This window comes from Arvicanthis niloticus, chromosome 1 (genome assembly GCF_011762505.2).
Source record: "Arvicanthis niloticus isolate mArvNil1 chromosome 1, mArvNil1.pat.X, whole genome shotgun sequence".
Classification (NCBI taxonomy): Eukaryota; Metazoa; Chordata; class Mammalia; order Rodentia; family Muridae; genus Arvicanthis; species Arvicanthis niloticus.
In genome coordinates this window covers 52,808,709-52,824,570 of record NC_047658.1, presented here as the reverse complement: position 1 = coordinate 52,824,570, position 15,862 = coordinate 52,808,709, and the positions used below count along the sequence as shown (strand labels likewise).

General features: G+C 43.8%; 1 protein-coding gene across 3 annotated transcripts in view; it reads right to left on the bottom strand.

Moving 5' to 3' along the window:
- Pde8a (phosphodiesterase 8A) overlaps window positions 1-15,343 on the bottom strand; it is a 122,285-nt gene extending 106,942 nt beyond the window's left edge. For all 3 annotated transcript variants that reach the window (XM_034505813.2, XM_076936815.1, XM_076936812.1), the window contains exon 1: window positions 15,039-15,343. In XM_034505813.2, coding sequence (XP_034361704.1) covers window positions 15,039-15,203 — 165 coding nt within the window. In that variant the 5' untranslated portion in view covers window positions 15,204-15,343. The remainder of the gene's footprint in view (window positions 1-15,038) is intronic.
- Window positions 15,344-15,862: the final 519 nt, after the last annotated feature.

Below are 15,862 nucleotides of genomic sequence, written 5' to 3'. Positions count from 1 at the left end.
TTCCCCACACTGGAAAACCTCTCTCCCATCATCCTCAAGGCTTTTCCTCATTCTGTCTGCCCATGAATAGAGACATGAAGTGACCTTGACACCCACGTATTAAAGTTGATTGAACCACTGATAGAAGTTTCAGTGGTTAGATTCAGGCTTAGTTCCTGAATCTACTTTAAAAAGAGGACCCCATGAATCAAGAACATCAATTTTAAACTTTAGGGTACTTCTCTCACAGCTGATTCTTTTGTGTTTTGTTTGGTCCATCACAAAAATCAGCCCAGCCTACCAGGTAATGAAATTAAGATGCATAATTCACATGACAGTCTGCAGATTCATTAGAACACAGCATGCAATGACACTGCCACTGGAATGCAAAAGTAGCCGGCAGTGACTATGAAAGTACTGATAAAATGAGAAGTAACGACCTGTAATCCTAGATACTCTTGAGACTAAGAGGAAAATCACAAGTTCAAGATCTGCCTGGGCTACACAGTAGGTTCAAAGAACCTGGGCAATTTAGTGAGGCTCTTTTCAAAATAAAAAGGAGAGCTGAGGATACAGTGCTCACCAGGGGATAGGAAGGAGGATGTGGGGAGGGAGAAGGGAAGGAGGAAGGAAAAATAACTGAGTATGTTTTAGGAGGGTTAAGGTCTTCCCAAGAAAGAAGAAAGGTCAAATTGGGACACACACTCCTTTTATGTCAACCCCAGATGAAGTTTTCCCTTGTTACTATGCAGTCTTCTCTTAGCAGACAGACTAAATGGAAAGTTTCTCTGGCAACGCAACATGCAAGCTACTTCAGAGTCAGAAGGAATAATGGTCATTATGAAAGTAGAATTAATTCTTAAACTGACAAGCACTAGGAGGCCTAAACCCCAATACAGGGCAACACTGGCCTCTCTGGCCTGCATCCCTTCTTCCTGTAAGGTGTGTTCCCATTCCAACTGCCTACTTTCCAAGAATACTGCTGCCAGTTATGGAGGCTACTCACTGGCCACTGAAAGTAGTAACGCCAGGCAGGCTCATCTTGTTTCCTCCTAGGAATTTTCAAACTGGAATTTGGAGAAAAGAGACATTCCATTAATAAAACTATGGAAAACAAGCGAGCTGGCATCCCTGTCTGCTGAATAACATAAGGCAAGTGTAGAAGGCAGAAGATATGATATCACTTGTCAGAGGCCAACATACCATATCCGTGTCTTCCTTCAGTTACCCAAGCCAGGCTACAGTGGCACACAAGTTCCTCCTTTGGCCTCACTAGCATTCAGAAAAATCCTGATCAGTTTACAGTTGGTGCCCCCTCTATCTGTAGGCTCTAAACTTGCAAACTTAAACAACCTTGGATAGGAACTACATGAAAAAAAAAAAAAATCAACCTGTACTAAACATGTGCAGACTTCTCTTTCTTGTTGTTACTCCCTACACAAATAATAACTATTTGCACAGCACTTACATTGAATTATATGTAAGTCATCTAAGAATGATTTAAAGTGTATGGGGGAACACACATACAAGGGCCTTGTTCACAGACCTGCTAAGGTGTTGGAACCAATGCCCTTTCATAAGGAGAGAGGACTGTGAGCTGGAAACAGTCTCAAAACAAGGCAAAAAAAAAAAAAAAAAAAAAAAACTGTGATATATCTCACAAAGCTCAAAAAAGCCAAGTGAAAAATATAGACAGACACAGCAAAGTATAGCTGTGATATAATGAGAAGTGAGTGAGTGAGTGCCATCACTGGTTCATAGCTTTTGTTTTATTTGGTTGGTCTTTTGTCCTGTAACAGCTCTGGAGCAGCTCCAGGAAAATAAAAGCAAAGGCAAAAAGTTAGATGTGGCAACAAAGACCTGTAATCCCGGCACTTAGGAAGCTAAGGTGAGAAGACCTAAATTAAAGACCAGCTGGGATAAAAGTGTGTGTCCCAATTTGATAAAAATAAAGATATAAAAAAATAAAATAGAGGTATAAAAAATGTTTTGTGTTATTCATAGTGAGCCTCTTAAAGTTGCACCTGAATTTTACGTTAGGAGATGACTTATGAAAAGCCTTTAGACAGGAAGCTAGTTGCCAGGGGAACCAAACATGTGACGAAAGGGTTGAAATTTTCAAGCTCCACTCTGAGAGAAGAGGGGTGAGGAGAAAAGAAGTGAAGGGAGATTTTTTTGAATAAGAATGGCCCCCACAGGCTAATATATTTGAATGCTTAGTCATCGGGGAGTGGCACTACTTGAAGATTAGGCAGGATCTTCTTGGAAGAGGGTGTGACCACTGGGGATGGGTTTTGAGGTTTCAAAAGCTCAAGCCAGGCCCAGTGTCTGGTTCTTTTTGCTGCCCAAGGATCCAGATGCAGAACTCTCAGCTCCTCCTTCTGCACCACGGATGTCTGAGTGCTGCCATTCTTGGAGCATGTTTCCAAATTCTTTAAACAGAATACATCCATGCTATGCCCATGTTGGTTTTCCTGTCATTGCATCAAAACACATATAAAAATACACCTTAACAAAGGAGGTGTTAAAGCTGGATCATAGGTCCAGATTGCGTCCATGGTCAGCTGACTCAGTTGCTTTAGGCCTGTTTGTTACAAGATAGAAACATCCCAGGAAAATCTGTTCATTCCATGGTGGCTGAGAAGCAGAGCTGCCTTCATTGCCACCATTTAGAAACTGCTGACTCCAAATCAGCCAGGCAGGGAAATGTCAGGCACAACTCACATGACACACCTGGGGCCTGCTTGGGGCCTGGCCCCAGGACAGGTACATTATTCTGATTTCTGAGGGTCTGCACACTGACAGAACACTTTCAGTTCACACTTGCCCTGACCAAAGACCACCTCCACGCCAGGAGCCCATAACAAAATTCATTTCATAAACAAATGAGGCTGAACCAAAGCCATGTGATTACCCAGAGATTGGCTGTGGGGCCTGAAGTTATCCTGCACTGCAGAAACAGTTTTGGCATCTCAAGGCTAACATAGTCGTTGGCATTGAAAATTATTTTTTTGGCTTACAGTCCAGACCCTAGCACATACTCGTTTGCATTTCCATCATCAGAATATTCAGCAGCACTAGAAGGGTTCCAGTCGGGCATCCTTCTCCACTGACTCACTGGTCAGCAACAGTGACTGTGCACACAGATAAACTGCTGCTTTATGGAGTGGAACACATCAGAGGTATGTCCCCACACCCTCTCTCATACTGCATTTTAATACAGAAAACTATGGCTCACAAAAGAATTACATGCTTTTGTCCAGCCTACAGTTAAATAAGCCAAAGCCAGAACTCAAACCTGAGTCTTCCAACTCCACCTTATCTGCCTTTTTTGACCACAGTAACAACAATATTTATGAACATACAGAGCAGAATCAGGGGTAGGGGAGAGTCAAACTTGTCTTCTTCTGAGTTTAGTTAGCTATTCGTCTTCACATTGCTTTAAAAAACAAAAGTAAAAAAGAATGCAGGGTAGCACTGGTCTACAGACTGAATTCCAGGACAGCCAGAGCCACACAGAGAAACCCTATATCCAAAAAAAAAAAAAAAAAAAAAAAAAAAAAACCACATAGGAGAGTACCTGGTCTATTAGGGGTGCTAGAGCAGAGTGCCTGTCTCATGTGCCTGACATCCTACCCTCTATCCCTAACATTTTAAAGAAATGTTAGGGATCGAGAGGAGATAACAGTCTTGGTCCATTTCCCATCAACACACAAAGCACCAGGAGGCACCAGACAGTGTTAGCATGAGGTTTTACCCCAGCTCCTCATTACATGCAGTGTGATTCTAGATATGTGTGATTCTAAACACTTTACAGTTTCAGTTTCCTCTCAAATATGGTCAAGCCAAAGGTTCTATTAAAAAATAAATTTCTTATAAAAATGAAATAATCCAATAAAATATAACTCATCTGAGCTGACAAATACAACTTTTAAATAAAATGTAAAGTTTTTCATTAGACTGCACCAAAATGTTTTAAAATTTGACCTAACAAAATCGGGGCCAGAGGGAGCAGAAGAAGGGAAGGGGGAAAAAAGAAATAATAGAGGGCTGGAGAGATGGTTCAGCAGATAAGAGCACTGGCTGCTCTTCCAGAGGTCCTGAGTTCAATTCCCAGCAACCACATGGTGGCTCACAACCATCTGTAATGGGATCTGATGCCCTTTTCTGGTGTGTCAGAAGACAGCACCAATATACTCATATAAACAAATAAAAATATTTTTTAAAAACTCCATACAGGCATATACACTTATATAACTTTATAAAAAAGAAAAAATAATGATATACATTATAGCTGCAATTTATTGCTAAATTTTAAAGCCAAGACATAAAGCCACACAGCAGTATTTACTCAAATTTTACATGTAGGTCTGGTGATACAGCTCACTTCAAGCCTTCCCAGCACCAAAACAACAACATTATTTTAATTTAAAATGTCTATGCACACATAGGAAAAATAAAAGGTATTATTAATATGAATATATTATATATGTATACACAGATAAAATATAAAAAAAGAAAAAGCTTTGTAGAAAAGTAACTGAATTAAAGAAACATCATTCATGAACTCTAATCAGAATTACTTTCGATAAGGTGAGGAGCTAGTGAGAATATTCACATAGTGCCAAATGCAACTGTGACAAAATACTTGAAACAAATAACTCTTAAGGTTGAAGGATTACTTTGGCTTATGGTTTGATAGGTTTCCATTCATGGCCAGTTGACACTACCACTTGTAGGCTAGTGGGGAGGCAGTACATCGGTGTGGCAGAGGAGGAGCACACTGTTCACCTCTGGTAGCCAAGACAAAAAGAACAAATAAGAAAAGGAAGGCTGAGTCCAACATCTCCTCCAAGGGCACACCTTCACTGCCCACCTTTCTCCTAAATCCTTACCTCCTACAGGTTCTATCACTTCAAGAACACCAGACACCACTGACCAAATCTTTAATAAGTGTGTCTTAGGAGGCAGCTTTACAAACTGGAACAGGAACAGACTTGACAGTAGAAGATGTATAGCAGCCATGCTAAGCCACTCAACCTGAGCATCTATAATACTGGCTCAACCAGATTTTGCCTTCTGATATAATTCATGAAGTACCAACAATATAGTTTAAACAAAAATATTTAACTTTAATCGATTTTAGATACAACTTTCAATTTATAAGAAATACAGAAGTATGGGACTGAAAAAGAGAACTCAGTGGTTAGCAGAATTTGCTGTGCCAACTATGAGGATCCAAATTCAGATTCCAGTACCCACTAGAAGCTAGGGATGGTCTCACACATGCTGTAAAACCCATGCTATGTAGGGGAAGGGACAGGAGGATTGCTAGGATTTGTTGGTTGCCAGCCTAGCTAAAAAAGCAAACTCCAGGTTCAGGGAGAGGCCTTTCTTCGATGGAATGACTCACCAAGTCTGCTCACACATAGCCTTGCACACCAGCACACACACATGTACATATACTGCACACACAAAGAATTAGAAAAGCAGTTTCTAAAAAAGAGAATTACTGGAGGTAGAATACAAGATATATGATAACTTGGGGCATGACTGATAGGGTTTCCTTAAGAAGAATAGTTGTATGTTCCAGATTAAAGAAGTAAAGAATCGTAAGCAGATGCAATCCAGTACATTTATGAATATAGAGGATATTAGTAAGGTATGATATAGACAGTAAATACTATTTTGATAAATTAATGAAATAGAAATATGCAGATTATTAAAAATATATAATACAAAACAATATGTATTTATTTGAAGGTGGTACCTTTAGAAATTAAGGAGAGTTACCATATAATCCAGCATATGGAAACTTATGGGTATATAGTTCTTTGGTGGGGGGGGAACTCAATCTTTGTTGTCAGGATATATCAGCAGTTCAGTCTTGGAGCAAACACCAAATGCTAACCAGCAGCTGTAGTCCAGTCCTCTCTGCAGGCAGACACCATGCATAAACCAGCAGCATCAGCAGCTCATCCTGAAGACGCCACAAGGCTCACCAACCAGCCGAAGGCTGAGGAATCCGCAGGAATCTCACGAGAAGTCCTTTGTGAGTTTCTCTGCCTTGAAAAGCAGAGCTCAACAATGACAATATATGGCAAACCAATACATGCGTGTAGTTAATGAAGAAGAGAAGGTGGAGCAAAGCAAAGCAAGCTCCACCTCCCACTGTCTGTGGAGTCACATTTATATCCCTTCATCATGTGTCCTTTCACATGTCTGCTATAGCAAAACATCCCTTAACCTGTGTCTGCTTCAGGAAAACATTCTTTCATGTGTCTACTTTAGCAAAACATCCTTTCACCTGTGTGCCCCAGCAAAACATCATTTGACATAACTGACTTTCCAAAGAAACCAGAAGTTTCCACTTCAAAATAGCCATCTTTTCTTATTGACTTGGAAGAATCGCATACATATTTTGAATACTAATCCTTTATTGATACTATGCATTGTAAATATCTTTGAATTGGTGGCACTGCTTTTCATTCTCCTTTGATGAAATCTGTATTTTTAATTTAGTTGAATTTCAGCAACTTTTCCTTCATCTAACACCCTCTTCTGGCATCTACAGTCACTGCACACAAATAGCAGATAGATATCCAGGCAAAATAACTACACACACACAAAAAAAAAACTACACACACAAAAAAACCTACACACATTTATTTTTATGACTACACTGCAGCTGTCTTCAGACACAGAAGAGGGCATCAGATCCCATTACAGATGGTTGTGAGCCACCATGTGGTTGCTAGGAATTGAACTCAGCACCTCTAGAAGAACCATGAATGCTCTTAATCACTGAGCTATCTCTCCAGCCCCCAAATCTTTTTTTTTTTTTAAGAAGAAATATATATCTTTAAGAAAGGTGTAGTTAAGAAAGGGCTGGTGAGATGACTCAGAAACTAAGAGCAAGTACTGTTCTCGCAAGGACCCAAGTTCAATTCCTATCACCTATGCCAGGTAGCTCACAACTACCTGTAACTACAGCTTCCAAGGATCCAGTGCCTCTGGCTGCCTCTTATACCCGCACTCAGGTGCACACAGACTCACATGTATACATAATTTTTAAAAAACTGTTTCTGAGACAGGGTCTCATTATGTGCAGTGGCACACCTGGAACTCACTACGTAGACCAGGCTAGCCTTGAACTCACAGAGATATGCCTACCTCTGCCTGTGCCTAAAATGCCAGGATTAAAGGCGTGCATCACCACTTCTAGCCTAAATAAATCTTTTAAAAAGAAAGAGAGAGCGCAAGTCATCTGCACTTGCTGCTAAGTCTAAGCTTAGTCCCTGAGGTCCACATGATGGAAGAACATCAATACCCATAATCTGTCCTCTGACCTCCACAAGCATTCCATGGTGTGCAGAAACACAAACACGAAAAAAAAATTTTTTTTAACATTTTGCTGCCCTACCAGCAGCTGACTGAGACAGATGCAGATACTTACGTCCAACCACTGGACTGCCCCCTAGGGTTGAATTAGGGGAAGCACTGAAAAAGTTGAAGGTGAGAGTGACTCCATTGGAAGACCAGCAGTGTCAACTAACCCAGACCCCAGGGAGCTCCCAGAGACAGAACTACTAAGCAGGTGCACACACAGGCCAGCCCAAGGCCCCCAGCAAATATATAGCAGAGGTCTGCCTGGTCTGGCCTCGGTGGGAGAGGCTGAGCTTAATGCTTGAGAGACTTGAGACTCCAAGGAAGGGAAAGACCTGGAGGCAGGGGGCATCCTCTCAGAGGCAAGGGGAAGAAAGAATGGGATGAAGAACTGTGGAGGGGGACCAAGGGGGGAGAGCAATGACTGGAATGTAAATAAATAATTAAATACACAAGCACACACGCACGTGCGCACGCACACACACACAATGCAGCTATTTGGCTGCTTATTATCATTGAAGGGGGTGGGGGAAATCTGTCTTAGCATGTACAACATCCTAGGTTTACTCACCTGCACTGACAGAGGAAAAAGAAATGAAAATAGTCCTTACATGCTATACTAAAACACTTTCAAAGACGCCAAGTAATCTCACCACAAGGCAAGTGTGGTAGTGTGAATATGCTTGGCCCAGAGAGTGGCATTATTAGGAGTGGCCTTGTTGGAAGAAGTGTGTCGCTGTGGGGGTGGGCCTTGAGACCCTTCTCCTAGCTGCCTGGAAGACAGTCTGTTCCTGGCTTCCTTTAGATAATGTACAACTCTCAGCTCCTCAATGCTATGACTGCCTGAATGCTGCCACGCTTCCCAACTTGATGATAATGGACTGAACCTCTGAATTTGTAAGCTAGCCTCAATTAAATATTGTCCTTTATAATATACTTATAATATAATGTCCTTATATCATGGTGTCTCTTCACAGCAATGGAAGCCCTAACCAAGACAGCAGGTATTCTTGACTCCTTGCCTTTTCTTTATCTGTGTGTGAGAAGAGTTGCTGGAGACTGAACCCAGATCCTACCACATGCTAGACAGCTGCCTTACCACTGAGCCATGGAGCCGTGCCCTTATCCCTCTCTGTTCTTAACAGCTGAGAAATGCAAGATCAGGGCTTATCAATTCATTACCAACTCCTGATGACGTGGATGTCAGCCATGGCTCTAGCTTCTCCTATACTCTTTCAATACCACCTCCCTGCAAGCTGTCATCCACTCCAAACACCTTAAGGACAGCATGGGAGAGGCATTGGGCTATCCCGCTAGCAAAGGGAAAGAGCTGAAGCCGTCATGTAGGAGATTACATAGAATGAAAGCAGAGGAGCTCGAGGAACAGTAAGTTATGTTTCCAACCCAAACAGAGTAAAAGTACTGTTGAGCCCCCCACCCAAGTCCTCTGAAGTCACACCAAGGTTCAGGGAAATTTGCAACATCCTTCCTGTATGGGTGGATGGGCAGACTACATTTCATGCCTGTAGCCGAGAAACAGCAACATCAAACTTGTCAAAACAATGCTCTGACATGATATTCCACCACTTCCTACCAAACAGAGCAGAACAAAAGTAGGACAGAAAGAGCAGACCCAGAAACATTGCTCACCTTGAGCATGGACAAAACTGGGAAAGGCTTTACTAATAACCTGACAGATTAATCACCTGCTCAAGGAGATTTTGGCTTTTTGTTAAAACACATGCAACACACCCTAACAATTTTTGTTAACTTTAAATGAGATAGATCCAAGGAATGTGAAGGAAAAAGCCCTATCAGCCTCCCAATACTTTAGAGTATGCCCGGCATATAGAACTTGTCATGAGAATAGGACACCTTGTCCTCAAGCACCTATCCTCCAGGCATGGGCCCCAAGGAGCAATTCTGTAAATAGCTGGGACAGCACTGAACAACTTCCACAAACACAGGAAATTAGCAGAGCCATAATCACCTTCCTCAGTAAGTGAAGGCCTAACAACATCATGATAATAGAAATTCAGGTGACTGGGGCCAGAGAGATGGCTCAATGGTTAAGAACACAGGATCTGTCAAAGGATCCAAGTTCAGTTCCTAGCCATCCATACCATAATGTGTGGCTTACAACACATTAAACAAATGATTTTTTTTAAAAGTGACTTGCCGGGCAGTGGTAGCACACACACCTTTAATCCCAGCACTTGGGAGGCAGAGGCAGGCAAATTTCTGAGTTTGAGGCCAGCCTGGTCTACAGAGTGAGTTCCAGGACAGCCAGGGCTATACAGACAAACCCTGTCCCCCCCCACCCACCCCCCAAAAAAAAGTGACTTAATTCATTTATAGCCTAATGCAGTGGTTCTCAACCTTCCCAATGCCACAACCCTTTAATACAGTTGTGGTGACCTAGCCACAAAATTATTTTTGTTGCTACTTCCTAAGTGTAATTTTGCTACTGTTATGAATCAGAACGTAAATATCTGTGTTTTCCAGTGGTCTCAGGTAACCCTTGTAAAAGGGTTGTTTGACCCCCAGAAGGTTAAGAACTGCTGGCCTAATAATGGAAGGCCAATCCATGGGTGGGGATGCAATAGGCAGCTAAGAGAGCAGCAGTCTAGAAGTTGAGAGTCAAGAATGTGTTCTGATCCCAGCTTGATTATATGGCCCTGGGTGAGTCTCAAACCTCTGGTGCCTTATCTTTAAAAGAGAAAATGGCATGAGCCCTCTCACAAGGTTGCAAGGATTAAAGGAGATACCATCTATAACATATCTAGTACAAGTACAAGGCTTACAAGAAGAGCACATCTAAGAAACGACAAGGGTGACTGACAGAAACAGCCTGCACTCTAAGAATAAGGCCCTCGCCTCACAGTACCTCACTCCACTGAGAAGCCGCTGACCTTGGGCCAGACTGAGGCTTCCTCCGATCCTAACTTCTGCTCTTTAATTTTATTTGTTGTTTTAACTTTCTGAAATATTCTGAACTTTAAGGTTATTCTGAGAGTCAGCCTCGATCATGAACCTCTCCCTGGTTCAGTACTCAATCCAAACGAGTAAATCGTGTAAGAGAGAACCAGTGTCCCCACACCATTTCAAGAGCAATGTAAGCACCAGACGGGACTATAGGCCCCGTCATAACCTTTACTTCAGTATGGAAAAGGTCAAGGTTCACTCAGGGAAACTGGTGGAATTTTGACATAATATCTCTTTAAGAATTACATGTAAATTTATGTTGGTAATGAGAGTAAATATTGTATTTATACACACACACACACACACTCGAGTTACAGTAACTTGATATAGACATATTTTAGAGTAAAGCTTGTTGCCTGACCTTAATTTACATGTGTTTATATTTGCCTAAATTAAAGCAATTTTCTCTGTGTTATCTGATTTTTTTACTCTGCCAAGTTACTGCTTTCCTCTGAAAGTGGGAAATGTTTTTAACATATTATGATATAGATGATACAGATGCAAAGCACTTAATGTGTATAGCAAGAGTTCAAGAAAATATCTTTTTAATTCTTCATAGTTAAGCCTGGCAAAAGATTCTATATATGGAAAGCTATCAGAACACAACAGTGAGCAACTCACCACCTGCCCTCCAGAGATGGACTTATCATATCCCAGTAGAGCACAAAGTTAAATCTCACTTTCTCAACCATACCTGCCGAGAGAACTGCTGGTGACTTCAGTGAAAAAGCAAAATCAGGCAACATACCAGGAGAAAACTGCTTTTACTTAACAAACATAAGATGTAATTAATCTTTTAATAAATTAACATCAGGCAACCCAATTTTATTCTAGTATAAATGATATTAATTATTCTATAGTTAAGACACCAGTTTAGTTTGGTTGACACAAAATGACTAGTTTAGCCAGTCTATGGAGGAAGGGAGTGGTGCAAAGAAACAAGGTCGAAGACCTGGGAGAGGGAAAAGAAGATGGTGAAAGGTCAGAGGAAGGCAAGAAGAGAAAAGGAGAATCAGAGGAGCACATCTGCGACTCCTGTGAGAGCTCTGACGGTGACACAGACGTTTGGTCATAGTGAGTGTGCAGCTGCATAGTCCTACTGTGTGCTGCCCATAGCATGCACTATCCTTACAATTGTAAAAACCAACATCAAGCCAAGGACAGTAATGCAAACCCTTGATTCCAGCACTCAGGAGGCGGAGGCAGGTGGATCTCTGTGAGTTCAAGGACAGCCTGGTCTACATGGTGAGTTCTAGAACAACCAGGGCTACATAGTAAGACCCGATCTCAAAAAAAAAAAAAAAAAAAAAAAAAAAAAAAAAAAAAAAAAACCCACAAAACAAAAATAAAAAACCAACAATTCTCATTATCGTGGATATATTTTATCCCCTGGGGAAAATTCTCCAGAGACTCCCACAAAAGCAATCTGAGTTTCACAGCCTCCAATCTGGTTAAAACTAGTCCCTTTACATGAACAGGGAAAATTTTGCACTTCTACAGTCTGTTTCACACAATCCTATAATTCAACAACTGTTTATGGAAGGCCTAAGAGAGACAGCAAACAGACTGACCATCACACAGCTGATGAGGAAGGCTGACTGCAGAGGCGCCCGCCGAGCAGCAGCAGCCCCCTGGGTGTCTGTGAATACATCCCTATCGCTCCTTTCCCCATGCACAAATGTTTCAAGGACACCTCAAGTCCCAGCTAAGGAAAGGGGAAACAGAGTCAATCTAAAAACTGACAAGACAATATTGAAATGTCAGTTGGAACTCACACCAATTAAAAATAAAGCCTAAGTGTTCAAGCTGAACACAGCATTCATTATCTGTGACCACATAGGCTATATACCTCCTGGATAAACAAACAGCCAGAGTATTTTCAGTAATACTTAAATAGGCTCATACACTCACCTCCCCAGTGTATTACCAGAGCTTAAAGTGCCTTTGGAATTAAGAACTAAATCATATGGGTTGAGTTCTACTGTAAAGCATATTTCTTGTACTTTGAATACTGTTATCCACAGAAGATATCAGAGCCTACCATAGTTTGCCTACAACAGAACCCAAAGAAAGGGGTGTATAATCAAAAAGGTCTAGGAAATACAACTCTACACACCCTTTGGAAGATCACAAGAGATGTATCTATAGATATAGGCATAGTGTTGTTTTCAAGACAGCGCTTTTCTGTGTAGCTTTGGCAGTCCTGGAACTTAAGACCAAGCTGGCCCCTAATTCACAGATCCACCTGCCTCTGCCTCCCAAGAGCTGGGATTAAAGACATGGGCTACCACCTGGTGATCACAGAAAGGTGAGAAGCTATGTCATCAGGACCCCAAGTTCCAGACCACTGTGAGTAACACAGCAAAACAAGCTTGTGTGTGTGTGTGTGTGTGTCTGTGTGTGTGTGTGTGTTCATACGCCTACATGCCTACATGTAGAGGCAGAAAGGCCATCTCTATGGTTTCTACTTTGGTTTTTGAGACAGGGTCTCTCACTGAACCCAGAGCTCACTGACTGCATAGGAGGACACTCTGGGCAGCAAGCTCAGGAGATCTGCTTGTCTCCAATGCAACCTAGCCTCAACACTAGGGTGATGAAACATGCCAGCTTTCATATGGGTATTGGGAATCCAAACTAGGTCCTCATTCCTGCCTGACAGGCAAGCTACCATCCAAGCTATCGTTCAAGCTATCTCCAAGTTCCCAGCTCCAAGAATTTTTAATGAACTAGAATAGGCTCACAAGATATTGATTAATAAAGAAGCAAATTACTTGTAATTTGATCTTGCTAAAGCTTTTCTTTCTTCTCTAACATGTATTTTTCAATTTCCAGAGTACATTTAGATCTTAATTTAAAAAAAAAAAACCTGAATTAAAGAAAAGCTGTAATTAGCTCTGATCTATTTACATGATATGCCTAAATTCACCCATCTGTAACTGAGATGAGGTATCAGTATGGACAACTCACAGACAAAAGTATGGGAGGGACTTTCATTCCTATTGGCTGTGCTACTGTTAATTTGTAATTTGACTCCTCCTCTGTAGCTATGTTACTTTTAAGTCTATCTTAAATGTTCTACAGACACAAATTGCAGAGACAGAAGTATGAATGAGTAAACAGTAAAAAATAATGCCGACAGTTCTTTATCACCTCGTCTATGTATGCCACGAGGCTAGCCGCTATGAGGACCAACGCACTGTCTAGGTCCTGACACAGGAAGTCTGTCGGCACAGCAGTACTTGGATAGGAACTCTGTGGAGGGCAGAAAGGTGAACTGCTCCACAGGAGAGGCTTACAAGATGCCTAATAGGAAGTCTAAGACATCCAGGCCACCACAAAAAGGCCTGTAAGAACAAAGGTGTCTCACTGAAAGGATGATTTTGGAATTTAATATTGGTTAATGAAAAAAAAAAACAATGTTAGATTTGGGTAAGAAATGTGACAGTTGTCAAGGTTCCCTGATTCAACTTTATCTGTAGTGTCTTGTTTACTTGTAAGCCTGTTAGACTTAATTATATAAGCTGCTTGTTGCCATTAAAAGCAGTTTGGCCTAACCGTCTAAACTCTAGCCATCGCGGGTTTCTTTAAAGAAACCCCAGGAGAAAGAATTCATCTGTGGATAATCAGAACAAGGTTAAATTTTCACTTAGAGTATTGGTAGGGCAGGCAAACACTCCAGTGTGGAAACCTGAACAAGATCTTCTCTTTCATACAGAAAAAGTACCAGAATGATTGCCAGAAATTTAAGACCATTAAGTAAATCAACTACATTGTTCAAATTTGGGAGGATCTGCAGTATTCAGTAAACAATAATACTTTTAAAAATTGCAAAAATACTTCAAACTTCCTAGTAACGAGGAATATATGTTCAAACACTGCAGTCCAGCATACCAGTTTGTTTTACAATGCATGAGACGTCACTCCAAAAGCCCAAAGTGGAAAGCTCCTGCGGGTGCCTCTGTGAACTTTTATCTTTCCTTCAGAAAACCTTAGCCCTGGAAACTTTTGATAAAAGCTGAGGCAAAAGGCACTGGAGAAGCCACACAACGAACAACAAAACAAAAAACCCTGCAAATCCCAGTCAAACTGCCTCCATAAAAGATTAACTATACCCTGCCGAATCCTTCAAAGATCACGTCTCCAGTAGTATTTTCTAATTACACAAGCTTTAAATACCACACGTACGCTAATAAACCTGAACTTCAGATAACGCGTGCAGTGAAGCCAAACCTATGTTCCAGGTTACATTTCAATGGCCCCAAAGAAGTGGAAAAGTGAAACTGCTTGTGCAAAGAGGGGACAGAGGTTGGGATAAGCTAGGCAGGGGGTGAGATGGGGGAATTGTGGCATCCCAGAGCCCCAGACCGGACAACCCTTGCCTTTCTACTCGGAGAACCGCAAGAGCAAAGTGCACCCTGGTTTACCACGTCAGGGGCGTGCCAGAATATCCCGGGTCCCCCACCCACGGGGTCTCCCACCCACTCCGCTGGGAGAAAACTGACTCGCGGCGTCCGACCCGGCCGGGGAACCAACGGACGCCGCGAATCTGGCGGCGCCGCGTCATAGCCCGTTAAGCCTCGATCCGCGACAGCCCGCAAACGCGGGCGGCTGGCGTCGGTCAACGCCTCGGCGGCCGCCTAGTGCACCCCACGGGCCCCGCGTTTGCCCGCCCTCCCGGTGCGGCTCACCTTCGAGGCGCCGTTGTCGCGAGGCTGGGGCTCCACGAGCGCGGGCGCGGTCGACCATCGCTGTCTAGACCTCGGCGCGGGGCCCGGGACGTCCACGTCCTCGTCGTCGTCGCTGTGGCTCAACCCTCGGTTGTCGGAAATGTGAATGCTCGGGGCGCAGCCCATACTGGCGGCGGCGGCACCGCGGACACGCTGGCGGGCAGCCGCGATCCGGTCAGCAAACGGCCCGCCCGGCGCCTCGGGGCCGCCGCGGGCGCCGTGTCATCGCGGCCTGAGCGGGCGGGCGGCGGCGAGCGCGGGTCTCGCGTCAGGAAGCGCGGTTGCCCCTTTTATCTCGCTGCGGGCGCGGCGGCGGCGGCGGCCGTGAAGAGGGGGCGCTGGGGCGAGAGGCGCGCCGCGGACGCCCCTCCGAACATGCCCTTCCTGAGGCGGGAGCCGTCTCCCTCACATAGCCGCGCGCGCCGCGGCCGCCGCGCTTCCGGGGAATGTCGGGGGAGGAGATTTGCGCTCTCGCCACCGGGAGCCGCGAGCCCGCGCCGCGTTTGCACCGCCGCCCTCGCCTCGTCTGACTCTCGAGGAAACGGGCGATCGCCTGGCGGCGCCCGCTCCTCAGCCCAGAGGGCGGCTGGGGAAGCTCCCCTAGTAGGGCTACCGTAGGGGAGCCCAGCCCTCGGCGCTGGCACTCCGAGCTACTAGGTGGAAGACGCGCGCGCGTGAGGACCGGCGCGTTGAGGGAGCGAGCGCCTCGGCTCCGGTCCGGCCGCGCCGTCGAGAAGCGCCGAGGCGCCTGCGCGAGCCGGGAGTTGAACGGCCGAGGCTCCCGC